The sequence below is a fragment of the Oncorhynchus tshawytscha genome, linkage group LG16, assembly GCF_018296145.1.
Source record: "Oncorhynchus tshawytscha isolate Ot180627B linkage group LG16, Otsh_v2.0, whole genome shotgun sequence".
NCBI lineage: Eukaryota > Metazoa > Chordata > Actinopteri > Salmoniformes > Salmonidae > Oncorhynchus > Oncorhynchus tshawytscha.
The window spans coordinates 81,566,019-81,593,438 of NC_056444.1; the positions used below are offsets into that span (position 1 = coordinate 81,566,019).

Sequence of the window (27,420 nt, forward strand, 5' to 3'; positions counted from 1 at the left end):
TAGTAGGTATCATACATATATAATATAAACTAGACAGTAGTAGGTATCAACATATATAATATAAACTAGTAGTAGGTATCAACATATATAATATAAACTAGTAGTAGGTATCATACATATATAATATAAACTAGACAGTAGTAGGTATCATACATATATAATATAAACTAGTAGTAGGTATCATATATATAATATAAACTGGACTAGTAGTAGGTATCATACATATATAATATAAACTAGACAGTAGTAGGTATCAACATATATAATATAAACTAGTAGTAGGTATCATACATATATAATATAAACTAGACTAGTAGTAGGTATCATACATATGTAATATAAACTAGACTAGTAGTAGTTATCATACATATGTAATATAAACTAGACAGTAGTAGGTATCATACATATATAATATAAACTAGACTAGTAGTAGGTATCATATATAAAAAATATAAACTAGACTAGTAGTAGGTATCTGTCACGCCCTGACCTTAGAGATCCTTATTATCCTCTATGTTTGGTTAGGTCAGGGTGTGACTCGGGTGGGAAAGTCTATGTTTTCTATTTCTTTGTGTTTGGCCGAGTGTGGTTCCCAATCAGAGGCAGCTGTCTATCGTTGTCTCTGATTGGGAATCATGCTTAGGCAGCCTGTTATCCACCTGAGTTTGTGGGATCTTGTTTTCTGTTTAGTTTTTTTGCCTGACAGAACTGTGCGCTTTCATTTTCACTTTTGTTATTTTGATTGAGTGTTTTTGCATGTTAAAATCATGAACACTTCAGACTGGGGTGAAGGTTCACCTTCCAAAAGGACAAAGACCCTAAGCACACAGCCAAGATAACGCAGGAGTGGCTTCGGGACAAGTTTCTGAAGGTCCTTGAGTGGCCCAGCCAGAGCCCGGACTTGAACCCGATCGAATATCTGTGGAGAAACCTGAAAATAGCTGTGCAGCAACGCTCCCCATCCAACCTGACAGAGCTTGAGAGGATCTGCCGAGAAGAATGGGAGAAACTCCCCAAATACAGGTGTGCCAAGCTTGTAGCGTCATACCCAAGAAGACTCTAGGCTGTAATCGCTGCCAAATGTGCTTCAACAAAGTACTGAGTAAAGAGTCTGAATACTGATGTAAATGTCATATTTCAGTTTGACATTTTTGATACATTTGCAAAAATGTCTAAAAATCAGTTTTTGCTTTGCCATTATGGGGTATTGTGATGTCATGATGGGGTATTGTGATGTCATGATGGGGTATTGTGATGTCATGATGGGGTATTGTGATGTCATGATGGGGTATTGTGTGTAGATTGATGAGGAAAAAAACAATTTAATCAATTTTAGAATAAGGCTGTAACAACAAAATGTGGAAAAAGTCTGAATACTTTCCGAATGCACCGTAGGTAGGAGCTACCGAATGTCATTTTTGGTGAGTTTGGATATTTACAAGCGTATGTGAATCAGAGGCATTGTGCAAATGAACGATGTTTCGATGCATGCTTGTCTAAAGGAACAACAGTTCTGGCTCCGTGTGTGTACACTCTGGATCTGTGTGGAGTCGCTAGGGCAACAGGCCTGACTGATCTGCTCAGAGAAGATGGAGGAGGTGCAGACAGGCCAGAACAGAGGAGAAAAAAAATCTAGAAAATCAAGATAACTGATCCAAAGGGCTTTAACTTCTCAAACATAGCAGAAAGCTAAAACAATATGATGCCCCGTCACATTAGTAATTCAGCCACTTAGATAACCAGCAAGTTAAACTTAGGGGTCATGTTTAACGCAGAATTCTGCGTTTTTCGCTTAAGAAAAAAAAAGATAAAACCCATAAGAAATATGTTGCTGCGTTTAATAAACGCATATCTAAAACACTTCTTATTGTAATTGTCTCGACCTCAGACTACTTTTGATCTTCAGTTGCACTTCTCCACTCTGATGAGAATTCACCAACAGGCATTCTATCTGCAGACCGATAGGTACGCTTCATAATGTATAATAACGTGACAGGTGAAATGAAGAACGCCATCTGAAATATCTCCTAACGTATTGCACAAGTTGACTGCAGGTATTTACTTAAAAACTACAAATATTCAAATGTATTGAAAAACTTCAAATAAATAGTTTTTTACAGTATTGACAGTATTGAAAAACCATCCCGTGGCCATTTTCCAAATACACCGGTGTTCCAGATCTGTTTGTCCTTTATAGCCTAACATGGTCCCAGATCTGTTTGTCCTTTATAGCCTAACATGGTCCCAGATCTGTTTGTCCTTTATAGCCAACCTGGTCCCAGATCTGTTTGTCCTTTATAGCCAACATGGTCCCAGATCTGGTGTCCTTTATAGCCAACATGGTCAGAGATCTGGTGTCCTTTATAGCCAACATGGTCAGAGATCTGGTGTCCTTTATAGCCAACATGGTCAGAGATCTGGTGTCCTTTATAGCCAACCTGGTCCCAGATCTGTTTGTCCTTTATAGCCAACATGGTCCCAGATCTGTTTGTCCTTTATAGCCAACATGGTCCCAGATCTGTTTGTCCTTTATAGCCAACATGGTCCCAGATCTGGTGTCCTTTATAGCCAACCTGGTCCCAGATCTGTTTGTCCTTTATAGCCAACATGGTCCCAGATCTGGTGTTCTTTATAGCCAACATGGTCAGAGATCTGGTGTCCTTTATAGCCAACCTGGTCCCATATCTGTTTGTCCTTTATAGCCAACCTGGTCCCAGATCTGTTTGTCCTTTATAGCCAACCTGGTCCCAGATCTGTTTGTCCTTTATAGCCAACATAGTCAGAGATCTGGTGTCCTTTATAGCCAACCTGGTCCCAGATCTGTTTGTCCTTTATAGCCAACATGGTCCCAGATCTGGTGTCCTTTATAGCCAACATGGTCAGAGAGCTGGTGTCCTTTATAGCCAACATGGTCAGAGATCTGGTGTCCTTTATAGCCAACATGGTCCCAGATCTGTTTGTCCTTTATAGCCAACATGGTCCCAGATCTGTATGTCCTTTATAGCCAACATGGTCCCAGATCTGTTTGTCCTTTATAGCCAACATGGTCAGAGATCTGGTGTCCTTTATAGCCAACCTGGTCCCAGATCTGTTTGTCCTTTATAGCCAACATGGTCCCAGATCTGGTGTCCTTTATAGCCAACATGGTCAGAGATCTGGTGTCCTTTATAGCCAACATGGTCAGAGATCTGGTGTCCTTTATAGCCAACCTGGTCCCAGATCTGTTTGTCCTTTATAGCCAACCTGGTCCCAGATCTGTTTGTCCTTTATAGCCAACCTGGTCCCAGATCTGTTTGTCCTTTATAGCCTACATGGTCAGAGATCTGGTGTCTTTTATAGCCAACATGGTCCTACCTAACATGGTCCCAGATCTGTTTGTCCTTTATAGCCAACATGGTCCCAGATCTGGTGTCCTTTATAGCCAACCTGGTCCCAGATCTGTTTGTCCTTTATAGCTAACATGGTCAGAGAGCTGGTGTCCTTTATAGCCAACATGGTCCCAGATCTGTTGTCCTTTATAGCCAACATGGTCCCAGATCTGTTTGTCCTTTATAGCCAACCTGGTCCCAGATCTGTTTGTCCTTTATAGCCAACCTGGTCCCAGATCTGTTTGTCCTTTATAGCCAACCTGGTCCCAGATCTGTTTGTCCTTTATAGCCAACCTGGTCCCAGATCTGTTTGTCCTTTATAGCCAACATGGTCAGAGATCTGGTGTCCTTTATAGCCAACATGGTCAGAGATCTGGTGTCCTTTATAGCCAACCTGGTCCCAGATCTGTTTGTCCTTTATAGCCAACCTGGTCCCAGATCTGTTTGTCCTTTATAGCCAACCTGGTCCCAGATCTGTTTGTCCTTTATAGCCAACATGGTCCCAGATCTGTTTGTCCTTTATAGCCAACATGGTCCCAGATCTGTTTGTCCTTTATAGCCAACATGGTCCCAGATCTGTTTGTCCTTTATAGCCAACATGGTCCCAGATCTGTTTGTCCTTTATAGCCAACATGGTCCCAGATCTGTTTGTCCTTTATAGCCAACATGGTCCCAGATCTGTTTGTCCTTTATAGCCAACCTGGTCCCAGATCTGTTTGTCCTTTATAGCCAACATGGTCCCAGATCTGTTTGTCCTTTATAGCCAACCTGGTCCCAGATCTGTTTGTCCTTTATAGCCAACATGGTCCCAGATCTGTTTGTCCTTTATAGCCAACCTGGTCTCAGATCTGTTTGTCCTTTATAGCCAACATGGTCAGAGATCTGGTGTCCTTTATAGCCAACCTGGTCCCAGATCTGTTTGTCCTTTATAGCCAACCTGGTCCCAGATCTGTTTGTCCTTCATAGCCAACATGGTCCCAGATCGGTTTGTCCTTTATAGCCAACCTGGTCCCAGATCTGTTTGTCCTTTATAGCCAACCTGGTCCCAGATCTGTTTGTCCTTTATAGCCAACCTGGTCCCAGATCTGTTTGTCCTTTATAGCCAACCTGGTCCCAGATCTGTTTGTCCTTTATAGCCAACATGGTCCCAGATCTGTTTGTCCTTTATAGCCAACATGGTCCCAGATCTGTTTGTCCTTTATAGCCAACCTGGTCCCAGATCTGTTTGTCCTTTATAGCCAACCTGGTCCCAGATCTGTTTGTCCTTTATAGCCAACATGGTCCCAGATCTGTTTGTCCTTTATAGCCAACATGGTCCCAGATCTGTTTGTCCTTTATAGCCAACCTGGTCCCAGATCTGTTTGTCCTTTATAGCCTACATGGTCCCAGATCTGTTTGTCCTTTATAGCCAACATGGTCCCAGATCTGTTTGTCCTTTATAGCCTACATGGTCCCAGATCTGTTTGTCCTTTATAGCCAACATGGTCCCAGATCTGTTTGTCCTTTATAGCCAACATGGTCCCAGATCTGTTTGTCCTTTATAGCCAACCTGGTCCCAGATCTGTTTGTCCTTTATAGCCAACATGGTCCCAGATCTGTTTGTCCTTTATAGCCAACCTGGTCCCAGATCTGTTTGTCCTTTATAGCCAACATGGTCCCAGATCTGTTTGTCCTTTATAGCCAACCTGGTCCCAGATCTGTTTGTCCTTTATAGCCAACATGGTCAGAGATCTGGTGTCCTTTATAGCCAACATGGTCCCAGATCTGTTTGTCCTTTATAGCCAACCTGGTCCCAGATCTGTTTGTCCTTTATAGCCAACATGGTCCCAGATCTGTTTGTCCTTTATAGCCAACATGGTCAGAGATCTGGTGTCCTTTATAGCCAACATGGTCAGAGATCTGGTGTCCTTTATAGCCAACATGGTCAGAGATCTGGTGTCCTTTATAGCCAACATGGTCAGAGATCTGGTGTCCTTTATAGCCAACATGGTCAGAGATCTGGTGTCCTTTATAGCCTACATGGTCCCAGATCTGTTTGTCCTTTATAGCCAACCTGGTCCCAGATCTGTTTGTCCTTTATAGCCAACATGGTCCCAGATCTGTTTGTCCTTTATAGCCAACATGGTCAGAGATCTGGTGTCCTTTATAGCCTACATGGTCCCAGATCTGTTTGTCCTTTATAGCCAACCTGGTCCCAGATCTGTTTGTCCTTTATAGCCAACATGGTCCCAGATCTGTTTGTCCTTTATAGCCAACCTGGTCCCAGATCTGTTTGTCCTTTATAGCCAACATGGTCCCAGATCTGTTTGTCCTTTATAGCCAACATGGTCCCAGATCTGTTTGTCCTTTATAGCCAACATGGTCCCAGATCTGTTTGTCTTTTATAGCCAACATGGTCCCAGATCTGTTTGTCCTTTATAGCCAACATGGTCCTGCCTAACCTGGTCCCAGATCTGTTTGTCCTTTATAGCCAACATGGTCCTGCCTAACCTGGTCCCAGATCTGTTTGTCCTTTATAGCCAACATGGTCCTGCCTAACCTGGTCCCAGATCTGTTTGTCCTTTATAGCCAACATGGTCCCAGATCTGTTTGTCCTTTATAGCCAACATGGTCCTGCCTAACCTGGTCCCAGATCGGTTTGTCCTTTATAGCCAACATGGTCCTGCCTAACCTGGTCCCAGATCTGTTTGTCCTTTATTGCCAACATGGTCCCAGATCTGTTTGTCCTTTATAGCCAACATGGTCCCAGATCTGTTTGTTCTTTATAGCCAACATGGTCCTGCCTAACATGGTCCCAGATCTGTTTGTCCTTTATAGCCAACATGGTCCCAGATCTGTTTGTCCTTTATAGCCAACATGGTCCTGCCTAGCCTGGTCCCAGATCGGTTTGTCCTTTATAGCCAACATGGTCCTGCCTAACCTGGTCCCAGATCTGTTTGTCCTTTATTGCCAACATGGTCCTGCCTAACCTGGTCCCAGATCTGTTTGTCCTTTATAGCCAACCTGGTCCCAGATCTGTTTGTCCTTTATAGCCAACATGGTCCCAGATCTGTTTGTCCTTTATAGCCAACATGGTCCCAGATCTGTTTGTCCTTTATAGCCAACCTGGTCCCAGATCTGTTTGTCCTTTATAGCCAACCTGGTCCCAGATCTGTTTGTCCTTTATAGCCAACCTGGTCCCAGATCTGTTTGTCCTTTATAGCCTACATGGTCCCAGATCTGTTTGTCCTTTATAGCCAACATGGTCCCAGATCTGTTTGTCCTTTATAGCCAACATGGTCCTGCCTAGCCTGGTCCCAGATCTGTTTGTCCTTTATAGCCAACATGGTCCTGCCTAACCTGGTCCCAGATCTGTTTGTCCTTTATGGTCCTGCCAACCTGGTCCCAGATCTGTTTGTCCTTTATAGCCAACCTGGTCCCAGATCTGTTTGTCCTTTATAGCCAACATGGTCCCAGATCTGTTTGTCCTTTATAGCCAACCTGGTCCCAGATCTGTTTGTCCTTTATAGCCAACCTGGTCCCAGATCTGTTTGTCCTTTATAGCCTACATGGTCCCAGATCTGTTTGTCCTTTATAGCCAACATGGTCCCAGATCTGTTTGTCCTTTATAGCCAACATGGTCCTGCCTAACCTGGTCCCAGATCGGTTTGTCCTTTATAGCCAACATGGTCCTACCTAACCTGGTCCCAGATTTGTTCGTCCTTTATAGCCAACATGGTCCCAGATCTGTTTGTGCTTTATAGCCAACATGGTCCTGCCTAACCTGGTCCCAGATCGGTTTGTCCTTTATAGCCAACATGGTCCTGCCTAACCTGGTCCCTGATCTGTTTGTCCTTTATAGCCAACATGGTCCTGCCTAACCTGGTCCAAGATCTGTTTGTGCTGTAATATACAAGACCTGGGACCAGGCTATAGTCTAAGCCTCAATAGGCAGCCATCCATTCCTCATCATCTTATAGCTATATCTGTCTCAGGGACCATAGGAGTTGGTTATACAGCACAAACGTATCTGGGACCAGGCTATAAGCCTACACTGCAGTCCAATACCCATATAGTCATCCTATAACTAAAAATATTCCTTCCGTCTCTTAGATGGCTGAGCAGGTCACAGACTTCGGCTCCCCTGGCCTCTGTGATCCCCTAGTGAATGTCAATAGAACGTGTAACAGTAGACAACAGGCTAAGTATAGAGGGAGGTGTAACAGTAGAGAACAGGCTAAGTACAGAGGAAGGTGTAACAGTAGACAACAGGCTAAGTATAGAGGGAGGTGTAACATCAGTATAAGTATAGAGGAATATGTAACAGTAGACAACAGGCTAAGTATAGAGGAAGGTGTAACAGTAGACAACAGGCTAAGTATAGAGGAAGGTGTAACAGTAGACAACAGGCTAAGTATAGAGGAATATGTAACAGTAGACAACAGGCTAAGTATAGAGGAAGATGTAACAGTAGACAACAGGCTAAGTATAGAGGAAGGTGTAACAGTAGACAACAGGCTAAGTATAGAGGAAGATGTAACAGTAGACAACAGGCTAAGTATAGAGGAAGGTGTAACAGTAGACAACAGGCTAAGTATAGAGGAAGATGTAACAGTAGACAACAGGCTAAGTATAGAGGAAGATGTAACAGTAGACAACAGGCTAAGTATAGAGGAAGGTGTAACAGTAGACAACAGGCTAAGTATAGAGGAAGATGTAACAGTAGACAACAGGCTAAGTACAGAGGAAGGTGTAACAGTAGACAACAGGCTAAGTATAGAGGAAGATGTAACAGTAGACAACAGGCTAAGTATAGAGGAAGGTGTAACAGTAGACAACAGGCTAAGTACAGAGGAAGATGTAACAGTAGACAACAGGCTAAGTATAGAGGAAGATGTAACAGTAGACAACAGGCTAAGTATAGAGGAAGGTGTAACAGTAGACAACAGGCTAAGTACAGAGGAAGGTGTAACAGTAGACAACAAAACAGGACATGACAGAACAGGACATGACAAAACAGGACATGACAAAACAGGACATGACAGAACAGAACATGACAAAACAGAACATGACATGACAGGTCAGGACATGACAGAACAGGACATGACAGAACAGGACATGACAGAACAGGACATGACAAAACAGGACATGACAAAACAGGACATGACAGAACAGAACATGACAAAACAGAACATGACATGACAGGTTAGGACATGACAGAACAGGACATGACAAAACAGGTCAGGACAGAACAGGACAGGTCAGGACATGACAAAATAGAACAGGACAGAACAGGACAGGGCAGGACATGACAGAACAGGACATGACAGGAATTGACAGAATTGGACATGACAGAACAGGACAGGACAGGTGTTGACAGATTTGGAAATGACAGAACAGGACAAGACAGAACAGGACAAGACAGAACAGGTCATGACAGTACATTACAAAACAGGACAAAACAGACCATGACAGAACAGGACATGACAGGTATTGACAGAACAGGCCATGACAGAACAGGACATGACAAAACAGGACAGGACAGGACAGGACAGGACATGATAAAAGAGGACATGACAAAAACGGACAGCACAGGACATGACAGAACAGGACATGACAAAACAGGACAGGACAGGACATGACATAACAGGAAATGACAGGACAGGTATTGACATAACAGGACAGGACATGATAGAACAGAACATGACAGAACATTTTATGACAGAACTTGGCAGGACCAAACAAGACCTGACAGAACCTCACAAAACAGGACAGAACAGAACAGGACATGACCTGACAGAACAAGACAGAGCATGTCAGAACAGAACAGGAAATGACAAAACAGGACAGAACATGTCAGAACAGAACAGGAAATGACAAAACAGGACAGAACAGGCCAGAACATGACCTGACAGAACAAGACAGAGCATGTCAGAACAGAACAGGAAATGACAAAACAGGACAGAACAGGCCAGAACATGACCTGACAGAACAAGACAGAGCATGTCAGAACAGAACAGGAAATGACAAAACAGGACAGAACAGAACAGGACATGACCTGACAGAACAAGACAGAGCATGTCAGAACAGAACAGGAAATGACAAAACAGGACAGAACAGGCCAGAACATGACAGGACAGGAAGTGTAAATCAATAATCCCTCCACAGCCAACGAAGGGCCACCAGAATTACACTAAAATCTCTCGCTATCTCGCTCTCTCTCATAAAACACATCACACACAAACGTCACCTGTGTCTACATTCCACAGAGTTCCACAGAGGCATGACGGCTTAGACCCAACTAGTGTTATGAAAAACAGACAGGCTGATAAACCCCCCTCTTCACTCTACGACCTTCAAGACCACACCGTGGCCTTTATAGCTGACTGAGTGTCAAGAGGACACTAGGCTATGCAGCCGTGATGCACATAGGCAAAGCTGCCAACCAGACGAATCCATGTGAGAGTAACAGTATAACAGCAGGGATGGTGAATTGTGTTTGCAGATGGCATGTCTTTCTTTTAGCGTCAAAACATGGAGAAGACAAGACCAAATGTCAAGGACCCTGAGAACTCAACAGACCCGAGACAGGTAGGCAACGTTAACAGGAACCGAGAGAGGTAGGCAACGTTAACAGGAACCGAGAGAGGTAGGCAACGTTAACAGGAACCGAGAGAGGTAGGCAACGTTAACAGGAACCGAGAGAGGTAGGCAACGTTAACAGACCTGAGACAGGTAGACCTGCAGGTACATTAACAGACCTGAGACAGGTAGGCAACGTTAACAGACCTGAGACAGGTAGGCAACGTTAACAGGAACCGAGACAGGTAGGCAACGTTAACAGACCTGAGACAGGTAGGCAACGTTAACAGGAACCGAGACAGGTAGGCAACGTTAACAGGAACCGAGACAGGTAGGCAACGTTAACAGACCTGAGACAGGTGGGCAACGTTCAATTTGGAGACATTTGCCTGTGTCATGACGTTGGCCTCTTTGGGTATAGCAAGCCCCACCCCCCTCTCCCTGCCTCCCCCTTTCCTCCTTCAACTAGGTTGCTGTGGTCAGAGAGACGTCGTAAATTCCTGAGGATCTCCTCATGGACACACAGTATAGAGAGAGTACATTTTCATAGAGCACAAAGCAATTCCTTCCACCTCACAGAACTTGAGGTACGAACAAATTTCATGTTCCAGAGAAAGTATAAAAGATCGGTGAAGAATCCAGCTATGAACTTGTCCGTTTGTCACAACTTGGGGAAGCTCATGGGAGATGGTGTGGCCACATTACCATAACGCTGTTTATATAATAGCCTCAGATATTAGGTTTACATCTAATTGTTGTATAAGATGAATGAGTGAGTATGATACTGTTTGTAAAATTGTGTAATGTGATTTTGGACTGTTTAATGAAGGAAAACTCAAAAAGGGGATTGGAGTTAACTAAATCAGAGGACCGCCCCTGAGCCCAGCGTCCTGGGACAGCCCTTTTCTGCCTTCCGAATAAAACCCCCACTGGGGTTTTCGATCAGCAGACCGAGCTTACCTCAATTACGAGATGGCTAAAGGTTGCAGACCATGTTTTTCTCCATTAGGAGGACAAAGGTTGTAGACCATTGCTGAATCTTTTAACCATACCACGTGGTTAAACTCTTAGACTATCGATACCGACAGAATAAGAACAAGTCTTTGAATAAGAACGATAACCGCCAAAACATCCATTCTATAACAAATGAATGAATGTCACTCTGAACAATCCCCTCTAACCAAGCCAGAGAAAGACGGACAATTCTACAAAAGAAACCAACTTTTCACCAGCGATCAAGACGACACACTGAGCGTAAATATATATATTGATTGCAATTGTTCCCCGAATGAGTGAGCGTTCATGTGCAAAGGATTAGCATTTCAATTAATATAATTATCACTTTGTAGTGACTTCTTAGTCGACCCCCACTTCCCCTTTGGTCGAACAAGCCGCCATGCCGGGTCAGCCCACTAGGGCACATTCTCCTATCATTTCATGTAACCACATTTACCTTGTTTGTTTGTTTATGCATTTCTGTGAATTACTTAGTTAGTAATAAATAAATGATTTAAGACAAATGATGTATGGATGACTCATAGTGAAGACTGGATTCGTGCAGATAACCAACAATTTACGACGTTTGGAATGAGACTAACGTGAGGTAAAGTAAATAATTAATTAATTTGAAGACTAAGTGATCAGATAAAATATCTGAAAAGTTATTTTAGGCAATTATAACTTTGTAATCTGAATATTTTTCCTTGGTGCTCCGACTTCCTAGTTCATTACAGTTACATGATTAATCAGTCTAATCGCGTAATACTAATTACAGGGAATCTTTGATAAACTATCAGTCTTCAGTTAATGATAGTAAAGACACGACACCTGCATCACAAATCTAATTCCCTTTACGATGTACTTGTTTTGACCAGGGAATACGGTGCCGTTCGGAAGGCAGGCGTTCTAAAGGTCAGGACATTACTTCAAAACGAGCAAGAAAAATGTTCTTGACCAGTCAGTATGGATGGTTTTTTTTAACCTTTATTTAACCAGGCAAGTCAGTTAAGAACAAATTCTTATTTTCAATGACGGCCTAGGAACAGTGGGTTAACTGCCTGTTCAGGGACAGAACGACAGATTTGTACCTTGTCAGCTGGGGGGTTTGAACTTGCAACCTTTCAGTTACTAGTCCAATGCTCTAACCACTAGGCTACACTGCCGCCCATGTGCCAAATGTCTCAGTTTATCGCTACTTTCTCTCAGTGTTAAATGACTCATACGCTGATAGTCAAAACACTGTGTGAGCAGCACTGCACTGCAGCATGACACATTCAGTACTGTGTGAGCAGCACTGCACTGCACTGCAGCATGACACATTCAGTACTGTGTGAGCAGCACTGCACTGCAGCATGACACATTCAGTACTGTGTGAGCAGCACTGCACTGCAGCATGACACATTCAGTACTGTGTGAGCAGCACTGCACTGCAGCATGACACATTCAGTACTGTGTGAGCAGCACTGCACTGCAGCATGACACATTCAGTACTGTGTGAGCAGCACTGCACTGCAGCATGACACATTCAGTACTGTGTGAGCAGCACTGCACTGCAGCACGACTAGGGTTGGAAAAAAATTCTGGTAACTGTCAATAAATTCCATGGTTTTTCAGAAATCCCGGTTGGAGGATTAGCGGAATCAGGAAGGAAGAAGCAGGAAATATGGAAGCCTCCAACCAGGATTTCTAGAAAATCAGGGAATGTATTGAAAGTTCCCATAATTTTCCAACACTAAGCATGACACATTCAGTACTGCTGGTAACGGCAGACATAGAGAGGTTACTCAGCGGCGGAATCAGTTCCAGAATAAACATTTCTATCAATAGAGTTACTGTGGGGTATCAGTGTTGAAATTAGATTCTAGATGTACGAGGCACCAGAACCTTGCTCTCATTAAAGTTTCAAGTTCCTCAGTGTCCACATCACCAACAAACTAACATGGTCCAAACACATAAAAAAAGTTGTGAAGAGGGCACGACAACACCTATTCCTCCTCAGGAGACTGAAAAGATTTGGCATGGGTCCCCAGATCCTCAAAAAGTTCTACAGCTGCACCATCGAGAGCATCACCGCCTGGTATGGCAACTGTTCGGCATCTGACCGCAAGGCACTACAGAGGGTAGTGCGCACGGCCCAGTACATCACTGGGGTCAAGCTTTCTGTCATCCAGGACCTCTATACTAGCCAGTGGCAGAGGAAGGCCCCAAAAATTGTCAAAGACTTCAGCCACCCAAGTCATAGACTGTTCTCTCTGCTACCGCACGACAAGAGGTACCAGAGCGCCAAGTCTAGGACCAAAAGGCTCCTTAAAAGCTTCGACCACCAAGCCACCACACTGCTGAACAATTAATCAAATGGCCACCCGGACTATCTACTCACTGTTTATTTTCTATGCATAGTCACTTTAATAACTCTACCTACATGTACACATTATCTCAATTACATCAACTAACCGGTACCCCCACACATTGACTCTGTACCAGTACCCCCTGTATATAGCCTCACTGTTGTTATTTTATTGCTACTTTAAAAAAGAATAATAATATTGAAAATATAACTATATTTTCTTAAAACTGCATTGTTGGTTACTGGCTTGTAAGTTAGCATTTCACGGTAAGGTCTACCTACACCTGTTGCATTCAGTGCATTGTGACAAATTGAATGTTGATTTGATAAAGACCAACAGAGACAATATAATAGACTGTACATGAACATAACATCTCTTTCTATGGCTATATGGTATTCAATTCTATGTGTTCTTTAAACACATGTTAATTACATGTAATTGTAATTAATAAAAATTAATTACTTCAGTGTTTTAGACCATGGTTGGTATGGAGAGAGAGAGACCACGGTTGGTATGGAGAGAGAAAGAGACCACGGTTGGTATGGAGAAAGAGAGACCACGGTTGGTATGGAGAGAGAGAGACCACGGTTGGTATGGAGAGAGAGACCACGGTTGGTATGGAGAGAGAGAGACCACGGAGACCACGGTTGGTATGGAGAGAGAGAGACCACGGTTGGTATGGAGAGAGAGAGAGACCACGGTTGGTATGGAGAGAGAGAGACCACGGTTGGTATGGAGAGAGAGAGACCACGGTTGGTATGGAGAGAGACCACGGTTGGATAAACAAATAAATATTCTATTGGACATGTCTTTTGTTTTAGAAAAACATAACATTTATTTAACTTCCCCAAATACTGCTCCGCACTACAGCATAATAATGATTTTTTAAATAATTGCCATAATCCATGTGTTTTAGATAGTCTTATTCACTATTTTGACCCTGTAAATCCATCTTCTTTACTCAAGACTTTAACACTCTACAGGTGTCACAGTTTGACCACAGCAGGGAGCCCTGGCTCTCAGCCTCTCACATGAATTCATAACACAAGAGATTTATTTTCCATAAGACTCAAGACCACATTCCTCCCATATCCAGTGTGTTTAGAACACCACGACCCGTAATCACAAAGAACATCAGAGCAGGAATGCTGATCTAGGATCAGATCCCCACTGTTCATGTAATCTTATTTATTATGATCTAAAAAAAGGGAAAATGTATCCTAGATCAGCACTCCTACTCTCCCTGCAGACTGAGGCTCTGGGAAACTCAGTCCACATATTGCCAGGTCTAAGAGGGGCTCTGCAGCAATAAGTTCTGGGTTGTATAAGCTCTGTGATGTGTGTGTCCCAAACAGCAGCCTAGTATTCCCATATGGAAGCCCTGGTCAAAAGTAGTGCACTATAACAAGGGAATAGTGTGCCATTTGGGACGTATCTCTGGCTGTCATGCTACAGTATAAACCACAGACTTGGGTTGTATACATTCTGGGGATACTAATCATTCAAATCCAAACAGTGCAGTACAGTGCACCTCAGTCAGTGCAATTGGCAATTAGATAGTACTCAGTCCATATATTGTCATGGCTAATCAAGGGGTTTCAACACTCATCAGTGATATGTTCTGTTTTTAATGAATCCAAACCCAGAACTAGGTCTAAATCTTACGTGCGCAGGCTCCCGAGTGGCGCAGATGTCTAAGGCACCTGCACCTCAGTGCTAGAGGCGTCCCTACAGACCCTGGTTCGATTCCAGGCTGTATCACAAACGGCCGTGATTTGGGAGTCCCAATAGGGTGACGCACATTGGCCCAGCGTCGTCCGGGTTTGGTCAGTGTAGGCCGTCATTGTAAAATAAGAATTTGTTCTTAACTGACTTGCCTAAAATAAAGTTTAAATAAAGGTTAAATAAAATGTTAAATACATGTTAAATAAAAGGTTAAATAAAGGTTAAATGTTAATAGTCTATCACAGTATGCATCCTAAATGGCTCCTTTTTGGCCATGGCCCATAGTGCTCTTGGGGAAATGCCATTTGGGACCCGGACACAATCGAGAGTTAAATAAGCTCAGTGCACCTCAGTCTATCGTTGCAATGCACATCCCTCCATGATATTGAAGCGAGTGTTTCCTCCTATAGCAGCCTTCTGTCCTCCCTTCACTATACTGGCTCTGTCTTTACTGAAACACTCTGGGGATTCAACTACTTAGTCTCTAGCGGTTGTTTGCCAATGTTTTTTCCTAAATTGGTCAAGGCAGGGAACGGGACATATTTAGGTACATACAGGGAACACATTCCTGATAATAAACAAGTTATACATTATTTTTTAAATAAACAATATAGACTCTCTGAATGTACCTCAAAATGTTGTAAGATGTTTATACAACAGCATGTTTTAACAACAGCAATCTGTTATCAACCAGAACATAATAAAGAATACACTAATGTGTCATTACAGACACTGATTCTCATCCTCAAAATGGTCTCTTATATATGTACATCCCTAAAGCCTTCCTTCAGTCTCTGACTGCAAGGCACCGTGTCAAAAGTCTGGAACTAAAATCTAAATACAGCATACCCCTGGCCCTTTGCTATTTGTTTACATGCATCGCAGGGGTGTCAATTGGGTATGGCAAAGTATGGCAGAGTATTAAAACCATTCCAATCCTGATTAAAAGACAATAGCAGTTTAACATATTGGGGCTGGCTTTAGGACCATGCAGACACCTTAGAGTGGGCAGGAAGGATCAGCAGGACTTTCCCTTCGAAACAGTGCAGAGGTTAAAGATGGCTGTAAAATGGCTAGGTAACTGAGAGTTTTTAATCCCAGTGCAGAGCTAGTGTTGTAGCAGCTAATTGCTGTAAAACATGTTGTAGTAGAATGTTATTTATGTCCCTTATCAGCTAATTGCTGTAAAACATGTTGTCGTAGAATGTTATTTATGTCCCTTATCAGCTAATTGCTGTAAAACATGTTGTCGTAGAATGTTATTTATGTCCCTTAGCAGCTAATTGTTGTAAAACATGTTGTCGTAGAATGTTATTTATGTCCCTTATCAGCTAATTGCTGTAAAACATGTTGTCGTAGAATGTTATTTGTGTCCCTTAGCAGCGAATTGCTGTAAAACATGTTGTCGTAGAATGTTATTTATGTCCGTTATCAGCGAATTGCTGTAAAACATGTTGTCGTAGAATGTTATTTATGTCCCTTATCAGCTAATTGCTGTAAAACATGTTGTCGTAGAATGTTATTTATGTCCCTTATCAGCGAATTGCTGTAAAACATGTTGTCGTAGAATGTTATTTATGTCCCTTATCAGCTAATTGCTGTAAAACATGTTGTCGTAGAATGTTATTTGTGTCCCTTATCAGCTGAGGTGAATGAATTTACAGCAGCCAAGGTGATCATGGCTGGAGTCAATTTTGTTTGTTTTTGCTGTTCTCTGAATAGTATTTTAGAGTTTAAATTGTGTAGAAATACAGTAAATGAGCTTCAACACTGTCACTTTGCCATACCCTATGTTTATCTGAACTGACCCCACTTTGCCATACCCTACGTTTATCTGAACTGACCCCACTTTGCCATACCCTGTTCAGCTGAAATCATGTCCCAATTTAGCTGCATTTGAAAATAACTGGCCAAAACAAACAGGCTACAATTGAGAGCAGGGGTGCAACTTTCCCTGGCCACGTGGGAAAGACCATCTCAGAGCGGTCGAGTAGGCTGTTTGGTGGTTTCAGCCAGCTGGATTTAGGACCACATGGACACCACAGAGCATGCAGACAGGCTGTGCAGCTTCTGACCAGCACGGTGCTGCTGTCTGTGTGTTGCACTTTTCCTCAGGGTTGTAAAAGCAAGCAGAGCAGAAACTGGCTAATCTTTATTTAGCTGATGTAGCTGGCAAGGTAACAGCTGTTTGACTTAACTGGGGAAAAAAGTATTTATTTATTCCCGGTGCTGAGCTAGTAGTGTAAATGACATGAAACGTTAGCAGATGAAACATGGCTAACGTTAGCTAGCTAGCTCACTTACTTTAGGTATTATTTAACGTTAGAGGATGAAACATGGCTAACGTTAGCTAGCTAGCTCACTTACTTTAGGTATTATTTAACGTTAGAGGATGAAACATGGCTAACGTTAGCTAGCTAGCTCACTTACTTTAGGTATTATTTAACGTTAGAGGATGAAACATGGCTAATGTTAGCTAGCTAACTCGCTTATTTTAGGTATTGTTTAACGTTAGAGGATGAAACATGGCTAACGTTAGCTAGCTAGCTCACTTACTTTAGGTATTATTTAACGTTAGAGGATGAAACATGGCTAACGTTAGCTAGCTAGCTCACAAACTTTAGGTAATATTTAACATTAGAGGATGAAACATTATCTCTCGACTGAAGTTCTGTCTGAAGAAAATGAACTAGCTAGCTAGCTAGTAGCTACCACAGCCAGTTCAGCTCTAGCTATCTGTCAGTGTTGTAGCCTTTTTGTCCCGTTTCAACAGAAGTAAACTAACTTGGTTAGTTTTCCCCAGTAGATGTATCATTAGAGCTAGCCAAAAGTTGGCTAACGTTAGCTAGCTAGCTCACTTACTTTAGGTATTATTTATGCCTCAATCACACCACAGTAGACTTGAATCAAACGATGAAACCTGAGGTCAAACGATCAAAGACCGATATTCAGACGTTTTTTTGACAGTGCAATGTGAGTTTTTATTAGATTCAGTATAGCATTGTAATGTTATTGATCTGTCAGTTTCCCTAGCTAATTCCCTACTTTTTACACTGGCATAGCATAAACAGCTCTACAGGCTTCACTGTCATGGTGCACAGTCAGTACACAACACAATATTGACGATAAATGGATACAGATACTGTATGTTTGAATGCCCAGTCATGTTCATATAAATTCAGACATCAAAGACTGCAGTTTCAGGCCATCCATAGAACATACTATAAGCAGGTGAAACTGAATATCATGCACACAGAAATGTTATTCCTCTGCTGGAAGAGTAAAACACAAAAGGGGACATACTGTATTATGTGAAGGCTGGGACATTTGTTGTTGTTCTAGAGCAGTACCAAATAGATACTACTCCCCCCCCCATGGCACACGAGTCACCCGTGGGATTTTGCCCCTGTCCATTGAGGAGGCCCACTGGGGATGCCACTGTTCCAAGGAATATGGGGATTGTGACCCAGATGCACAAGGGACGTCTCTCTCTCTCTCTCCTCGAATGAGCTCTCTCTCGCCATTTCATGGCTATTCATTGTTTCATAACATTCATTGTGTACAGTGTTTTGCTGTGTCTATCGAATCACCAGTAATAAGCCTACATTTACCGTTAATTCCCATCATTTATCATCTGCCATGCTTGTTTGGTTATGGTAATTTCTGTTAATGCATTCAATATAGTACTAGTACAGTCATTTACAGATGTCATTGTCGGGAGTAGACATGTATTCAACAGATGCTAATGATACACTCTTGAGAAACATGTTTTTTTTGTGTTTATTTCATTTAATTTACAAGTTTTGTCTTTTTATTTATTCATTTTTTTGTTTGAAACGCTCCTGTCATTGTTGAGTAAAGACGCACACCTGATTATGCATATAGAAGTAGGACTAGTCTACCTGGCCTGTGTGCAAATGTAGGCCTATAAATGTGCCCATTTGAGGATGTCTGACAGTATTTCTGACTGTCTTGACGAACCAACACTAATGAGCTGTGGAACTTATCAAAGTTATTTTTTCTTCACCTCAAACAGCAAGTAAACAAAGTCTGTTTTTAGAATGAATTGAGAATGACAATAGTTTTGAACTCTCTCCCTTTTGATAACCCCTCTGCATAAAAAGGGAAACATGTAATGCTCTGATCCAGTGGAAACATCATAAAATACCTGATTACCTCTTATCCTTTGCACAAATAGTCCACAGCTGTGTCCTGCCTCAAGCTCACTGGAGCTGGAAACTGAAGGCCCAGAATATTTGATACAATGTCTCAAGATTGCTAGTGCTAGTTTTGGGGCCACCCAGTTGATAGTTGATACAATGTCTCAAGATTGCTAGTGCTAGTTTTGGGGCCACCCAGTTGATAGTTGATACAATGTCTCAAGATTGCTAGTGCTAGTTTTGGGGCCACCCAGTTGATAGTTGATACAATGTCTCAAGATTGCTAGTGCTAGTTTTGGGGCCACCCAGTTGATAGTTGATACAATGTCTCAAGATTGCTAGTGCTAGTTTTGGGGCCACCCAGTTGATAGTTGATACAATGTCTCAAGATTGCTAGTGCTAGTTTTGGGGCCACCCAGTTGATAGTTGATACAATGTCTCAAGATTGCTAGTGCTAGTTTTGGGGCCACCCAGTTGATAGTTGATACAATGTCTCAAGATTGCTAGTGCTAGTTTTGGGGCCACCCAGTTGATAGTTGATACAATGTCTCAAGATTGCTAGTGCTAGTTTTGGGGCCACCCAGTTGATAGTTGATACAATGTCTCAAGATTGCTAGTGCTAGTTTTGGGGCCACCCAGTTGATAGTTGATACAATGTCTCAAGATTGCTAGTGCTAGTTTTGGGGCCACCCAGTTGATAGTTGATACAATGTCTCAAGATTGCTAGTGCTAGTTTTGGGGCCACCCAGTTGATAGTTGATACAATGTCTCAAGATTGCTAGTGCTAGTTTTGGGGCCACCCAGTTGATAGTTGATACAATGTCTCAAGATTGCTAGTGCTAGTTTTGGGGCCACCCAGTTGATAGTTGATACAAGATGATTCAAGATGGTTGAAACATTGGTTATTTTCTACCTGCTGTCTGCAATGTTTTTTTTGCATTGGCTTTATGTAGGTTATTATTACATAGTTGGCAAATGGCAATAAAAGTTACTTTTAGATGTTGTATCATTTTCATTTAGATTTTAGATCGTCTGTGGTTAATCAACGTCCTATGATTTTGAGATACAAAGACTATTATAAATTAAATGAAACTGTTCCAAAAAAAAGTGCATTATGCAAATCATAACTGGGCGAGCAGATGGATAAAAATGGCAAGATAAATTGGCACCGCAGATGGAAAAGGTTGCCGACTGTTGGTGTAGCCTTTTATAACCGGCAACGTCTGGAGCAACGAGAGGGTTGGGAACAGGTTTTTTATTTATTTTTCTGGTTAGGCTATCTTGATCTCTGGCTCCCTCGAGTCATTTGTGTGTCGTCATTATTTAATCAAACATCATGCTTAAAGCATCAGACAAGGTCAGTACAAGTTCAAACACACAGGATGTGTCTATATAGGCCTGTGGAAAAGTAGACATTTTAAACTTTTGACTAATTGGTTGGAAAAGACTACACTTGGTGGATCAATATGTATTTTTCTCAGGGACAGTCCTAGTAGAAATGCAGGAAATTAGCTTGAGACAATTCTGTACCCCCCTGAGAGATTCTGTCCCACCCAAAACCAAAGTTACATGCCTGATTAGGAGTATTGTAGAGTTTGGTCATTGTTTTTGAAGTAGCCTACTGATGAATAGTGCAGTTAATTAATTACAATTATGCAGAGGATTAGCTTTTCTATCTGGGTCTGAGTAATAGATAGATCAAGATGCTCACTGCTCAGCTGGGACACTGACTGGTAGCACTTGCATGGGTCTTGAATAGCCTTATATCTCAAATGGATTAAATAGTTTTTCTTTAAACTCATCAATCTACACATAATATCCCATAATGACAAAGAAAAAAGGTGTTCGAATTTTTTTGCAAATGTATTAAAAAAATTTAAAAAACAGAAATACCTCATTTGCATAAGTATTCATCCCCTTTACTCAGTACTTTGTTGAAAGCACCTTTGTCAGCGATTACAGCCTCACGTCTTCTTGGGTGGCGCTACAAGCTTGGCACATCTGTATTTGGGGAGTTTCTCCCATTTTTGCAGATCCTCTCAAGGTTTATCAGGTTGGATGGGGAGTGTCTTTGCACAGCTATTTTCAAGTCTCTCCAGAGATGTTCGATTGGGTTCAAGTCCGGGCTCTGACTGGGCCACTCAGGGACATTCAGAGACTTGTCCCGAAGCCACTCCTGCGTTGACTTGGCTGTGTGCTTAGGGTCGTTGTCCTGTTGGCCGTTGTCCTGCCAGCTCCAAGAATAGTCTTGGTGGTTACAAACTCCTTCCATTTAAGAATGATGGAGGCCACTGTGTTCTTGGGGACCTTCAATGCTGCATAATTTTTTTGTACCCTTCCCCCAGATCAATTCCTTTGACCTCATGGCTTGGTTTTTGCTATGTCATGCACTGTCAACTGTGGGACGTTGTATAGACAGGTGTGTGCCTTTCCAAATCATGTCCAATCAATTGAATTTACCACAGGTGGACTCCAATCAAGTTGTAGAAACATCTCAAAGATGATCAATGAAAACATGTCTCATAGCAAAGGGTCTGAATACTTATGTAAATAAAGTATTTCGGTAGTTGCTTTTTTATACATTTGCAAACCTTTCTAAAAGCCTGTTGTCATGATGGGGAATTGTGTGTAGATTGATGAGTATTTTTTATATTTAATCAATTTTAGAATAAGGCTGTAACATAACAAAATATGGAAAAGGGGAAGGGGTCTGAATACTTTCCGAATACTGTACATTATAAGAATAATGGTCCTGCTATAAATTCAGGGGATTTCCCAGTAAATAAATAAAATATTTATCATTGGGTGACATAAGGTGAAAAATTAATAAAGTTAATTTTTATTTGATATTTTAGAAGGTCAGAGACGCAATAGGATGTTTTTTATTTAAAAAACATTAGTCACTATGGTACAGCAGTCAGATCCTGCACCCATCCATCCATAATACCGCATAGATGCAGTTTTCCTACAAGTATCCTATACTGTACTGAATGTTGATGACGGTGCTCAGTGCTCACGCTTTTGTCGGTCTTACCTTCTTGACAGATTTGAGAGTGGGCACCGCAGTGAATGCGGCGGACTGCAATTCACCGACATTCATGTTCATGTCGCTGTTCTTGCTAACGGTCATCGCAGAATATTTTTCCGCGACGTTCTCGGTCTCTTTTACATATTTCGTTGCCTGTTTCACCAGCTCCAATTTACCGTCTACGACCGCGTCTGTCATCTTCGCATTCAAGTGATTCCGACCTCTTGGTTGAGAATTGTGATAATGTCCGACTTGGTAGGCTAGTCTTCTCTCTGCTGCTCGCTTTTCGTTGACCGGTGAGCTTTACTGCTTCGTGTTTGGATTTTCTGAACCGAAACAGTCTGCTGAGCGCAAAATCAAGAGATGGACCATGTAACGTTACTATACTGAATATTATTAGTTGGCATGTAAGCACTGAACAGTGGAGAGTGTGTCGACAACTCTTGTTGTCGGTCATCTGCCGGTTTACCAGTTACAGTCGGTTGTCTCAGTCACAAGCTCAGCATCCGATGTGGGCGTCTTTTTAGAATCAGTCACCTGAATGAGTGGGCGGGATGTGGAAGGCTCTTGGCCAATAGCCAGCCGAGAAGGTGTGAAGGGACCGCACGTGTGCCCAATGAGAGCTGGACTGGACCCGTCTCACTTTTGAAAGCATCATGACCACTGCTAACCCACAGTCAATTTTGTTCAAATTAAGATTTTTTTGTGTATTGATGATCAATGAAGTGTATCAATAGCTACACACCATGTTAGTATAATTTAATGAACAGATGTTACCCGAAAGAGTTCACAGTCAAATAATTTGTTATCCAAAAACGTGAATCTCCTGTGGACAGATTCAGTGTAAATTACAAACTTTAGCAATAATTTTACTTTTTGAAAACCGAGATTAGTTAACCACAATTTGTTTTATCTATCATCCCTGAAGGACTGCATCAAAATATGACCAAAAAAATACCCCTTAAATTAAAACACGTTTTTTCTGATTGATGAGATAAAGATGGTGAAGGGTCGGTCCTCTTTTACTCCATCACAATCGTACACTGACTCGTTTATAGCATAAGGTGCTCATAGCAGCGGGCAGTAGGGGTGCTGCAAAACAGTAGTTGTATAGTTAAGAACAGTATCTTGCAGGATTCAACCGTTGGAATTGTAAAAGTGGTTTCCCCTGTTCCTTTTCTCTGTGATGTCATTCTAATGGAATCCAGAAAGAACACAACCCTGTACTCAAAACGTTTACATCAAAAGGTGTAAAGTTAGAGGCAAAGACACAAAACATCCACATTAAATGAAATAGGTCTCTTTGATCAAATAGCATGGAAAACAACCACTTTTTGTGCATGATTAATTTAGCATCCTTACAGACCACTTAATATATTGTACACAGGCTGGTCATCTAGGTTTGTACCTGTCGACTTTCTATCACCATGGAGATAAAGCAATGTAGAGCATAGTGCTTGCAATGCTAGGGTTGTGGGTTTGATTCCCACAGGGGACTAATATGGAAAAGGTATGAAAATGTATGCACTTGCTACTGTAAATTGCTCTGGATAAGAGTGTCTACTAAAAAGGAATGAATAGCTGGCAGCACCCCCAAACAGACACCATCACATGTAATATCGTAAAAGGACAAAAGTTTACAACAATTGCAAAGGTGTGGGGAAACCTCTTCTATAGTAGTGATGTGTTACTCACTGGGTCAGAGAATAATGAGTGTTCCTTAGTCCAGCTGATCTTCTGGAGGGGAGTTACTGTGGGTCTAGTGGTACATGTTTGAAAAGTGCATCATCATAATATAACGCTAAACAAAATACACCCGGATTCACCCCCAAAAGTCACTGGTTCTCTTCCTCTTGACAGACCATGTGACCACACCCAGGTACCAGTGTATATTCTTCCACTTCTCAGCTGTGTCTCCAGAGTTAAATCCCTAAGAGCCCAGTACACGCTCAAGGTAATCAAACCTCTCTGTGTGTTGTCAGGAAGCTGCTGTCTCTCAACACTGGTCAGGTCCTCAGACAGGTTGGCAGTGTTGGAGTCCAGAGTCACAGAAGCTCAACAGAAAGAATAGAGGATCTCAATAATAGACAGTACCAGTCAAAACTTTGGACACACCTACTCATTCCAGGATTTGTCTTTATTTTACTATTTTCTACACTGTAGAATATTTGTGAAGACATCAGAACTATTATTAGGGGTTTCTTTGCAGCAATTAGACCATGAAGGCCTGATTCACGCAGTCTCCTCTGAACAGTTGATGTTGAGATGTGTCTATTACTTGAACTCTGTGAAGCGTTTATTTCGGCTACAACCTGAGGTGCAGTTAACTCTAATGAACTTATCCTCTGCAGCAGAGGTAACTCTGGGTCTTCCTTTCCTGTGGCGGTCCTCATGAGAGCCAGTTTCTTCATTGTACTTGATGGTTTTTGTGACTGCATTTGAAGAAACTTTCAAAGTTCTTGACATTTTCCGTATTGACTGACCTTCATGACCTTCAAGTAATGATGGACTGTCATTTCTCTTTGCTTATTTGAGCTGTTCTTGCCATAATATGGACTTGGTCTTTTACCAAATAGGGCTATCTTCTGTATACCATCCATACCTTGTCACAACACAACTGATTGTCTCAAACGCATTAAGAAGGAAAGAATTGCCACAAATTAACTTTTAACAAGGCACACCTGTTAATTGAAATGCATTCCAGGTGACTACCTCATGAAGCTGGTTGAGAGAATGCCAAGAGTGTGCAAAGCTGTCATCAAGGCAAAGGGTGGCAACTTTGAAGAATCTAAAATCCAAAATATATTTGGATTTGTTTAACACTTTTTTGGTTACTACATGATTCCATATGTGTTATTTCATAGTTTTGATGTCGTCACTATTATTCTACAATGTAGAACATAGTAAAATAAAGAAACACCCTGGAATGAGTAGGTGTGTCCAAACTTTTGATTGGTACTGTATGTTTAAGCATATTTCTACAGATGCTTAATCTATTGGGATGCAGTCATGCTTTTTATGTTTCTTTGAAGTCTAACACACCAAACAGGCTGTTTATCATCCAGACAGCAGAGCTTGACTTTCTCACTGTGCAGACTGCAGAGCACCTGAGACCCAGCTGAAGCTCTGCCTCCCCTCCTGTACCTCAGACCCAGCTGAAGCTCTCTGCCTCCCCTCCTATACCTCAGACCCAGCTGAAGCTCTCTGCCTCCCCTCCCCTCCTATACCTCAGACCCAGATGAAGCTCTGCCTCTCCTCCTGTACCTCAGACCCAGCTGAAGCTCTCTGCCTCCCTCCTTCTCTCCCTCAGACCCAGCTGAAGCTCTCTGCCTCCCCTCCCCTCCTATACCTCAGACCCAGATGAAGCTCTGCCTCTCCTCCTGTACCTCAGACCCAGCTGAAGCTCTCTGCCTCCCTCCTTCTCTCCCTCAGACCCAGCTGAAGCTCTCTGCCTCCCCTCCTGTACCTCAGACCCAACTGAAGCTCTCTGCCTCCCCTCCCCTCCTGTACCTCAGACCCAGCTGAAGCTCTCTGCCTCCCTCCTTCCCTCCCTCAGACCCAGCTGAAGCTCTCTGCCTCCCCTCCTGTACCTCAGACCCAGCTGAAGCTCTCTGCCTCCCCTCCCCTCCTATACCTCAGACCCAGATGAAGCTCTCTGCCTCCCCTCCCCTCCTATACCTCAGACCCAGATGAAGCTCTCTGCCTCCCCTCCCCTCCTGTACCTCAGACCCAGCTGAAGCTCTCTGCCTCCCTCCTTCCCTCCCTCAGACCCAGCTGAAGCTCTCTGCCTCCCCTCCTGTACCTCAGACCCAGCTGAAGCTCTCTGCCTCCCCTCCCCTCCTATACCTCAGACCCAGATGAAGCTCTGCCTCTCCTCCTGTACCTCAGACCCAGCTGAAGCTCTCTGCCTCCCTCCTTCCCTCCCTCAGACCCAGATGAAGCTCTGCCTCTCCTCCTGTACCTCAGACCCAGCTGAAGCTCTCTGCCTCCCTCCTTCCCTCCCTCAGACCCAGATGAAGCTCTGCCTCTCCTCCTGTACCTCAGACCCAGCTGAAGCTCTCTGCCTCCCTCCTTCCCTCCCTCAGACCCAGCTGAAGCTCTCTGCCTCCCCTCCTGTACCTCAGACCCAACTGAAGCTCTCTGCCTCCCCTCCCCTCCTGTACCTCAGACCCAGATGAAGCTCTGCCTCTCCTCCTGTACCTCAGACCCAGCTGAAGCTCTCTGCCTCCCTCAGACCCAGCTGAAGCTCTCTGCCTCCCCCCTGTACCTCAGACCCAACTGAAGCTCTCTGCCTCCCCTCCCCTCCTATACCTCAGACCCAGATGAAGCTCTCTGCCTCCCCTCCTATACCTCAGACCCAGATGAAGCTCTGCCTCCCCTCCTGTACCTCAGACCCAGCTGAAGCTCTGCCTCCACTCCTGTACCTCAGACCCAGCTGAAGCTCTCTGCCTCCCTCCCTCCCTCAGACCCAGCTGAAGCTCTCTGCCTCGCTCCCTCAGACCCAGCTGAAGCTCTCTGCCTCCCTCCCTCAGACCCAGCTGAAGCTCTCTACCTCCCCTCCCCTCTTATACCTCAGACCCAGCTGAAGCTCTCTGCCTCCCTCCCTCAGTCCCAGCTGAAGCTCTCAGACTTCTAACCTACAAAGACCTAACCACAGGTTTCTTTAAGACCAGGTCACAGGAAGGTCCATTGAAAATATTTCCTGATACACTGGAAATTCCTGAGATTTCTTCTGTTTCCAGAATTTTCCGCAGACAGACTTTACAGATGCTGTGGGTACATAGTAGGAAAACTAAATCCTTGAAGATGTTACAGCACACAGGACAGGAGAAATAGTCTTCAGAGAGAGCAGGTTCAGAAGATGCCTTTTTCTCGCCTCCTTCCCTCTTCTGTAATACGATTCTGAGATGACGATTATTATTTTGAGAAGTTGTAGCAGTGGAGTCAGTAGCTAGAGGGTTTGACGTACTTCAATTGTTGTTTGAATCTTTAGAAGGATTTTAATAATTACAACAACAAAAAATAATTCACCTTTATTTAACTAGGCAAGTCAGTGAATAAGAACAAATTCTTATTTATAAGTGACGGCCTACCCCGGCCAAATCCTAACTCGGACGACGCTGGGCCAATTGTGCCCCGCCCTATGGGACTCAAAATCACGACCGGTTGTGATACAGCCTGGAATCGAACCAGGGTCTGTAGTGACGCCTCTATCACTCCGATGCTGCTGC

The 27,420-nt window shown here is 43.0% G+C and overlaps 1 protein-coding gene across 1 annotated transcript in view; it reads right to left on the reverse strand.

Moving 5' to 3' along the window:
- The window catches only part of LOC112241442 (S-adenosylhomocysteine hydrolase-like protein 1), a 70,497-nt gene extending 47,802 nt beyond the window's left edge, over window positions 1-22,695 (reverse strand). The window contains exon 1 of the mRNA XM_042299761.1: window positions 22,196-22,695. Within this exon, the coding sequence (XP_042155695.1) occupies window positions 22,196-22,387 (192 nt within the window). The 5' untranslated portion in view covers window positions 22,388-22,695. The remainder of the gene's footprint in view (window positions 1-22,195) is intronic.
- Window positions 22,696-27,420: the final 4,725 nt, after the last annotated feature.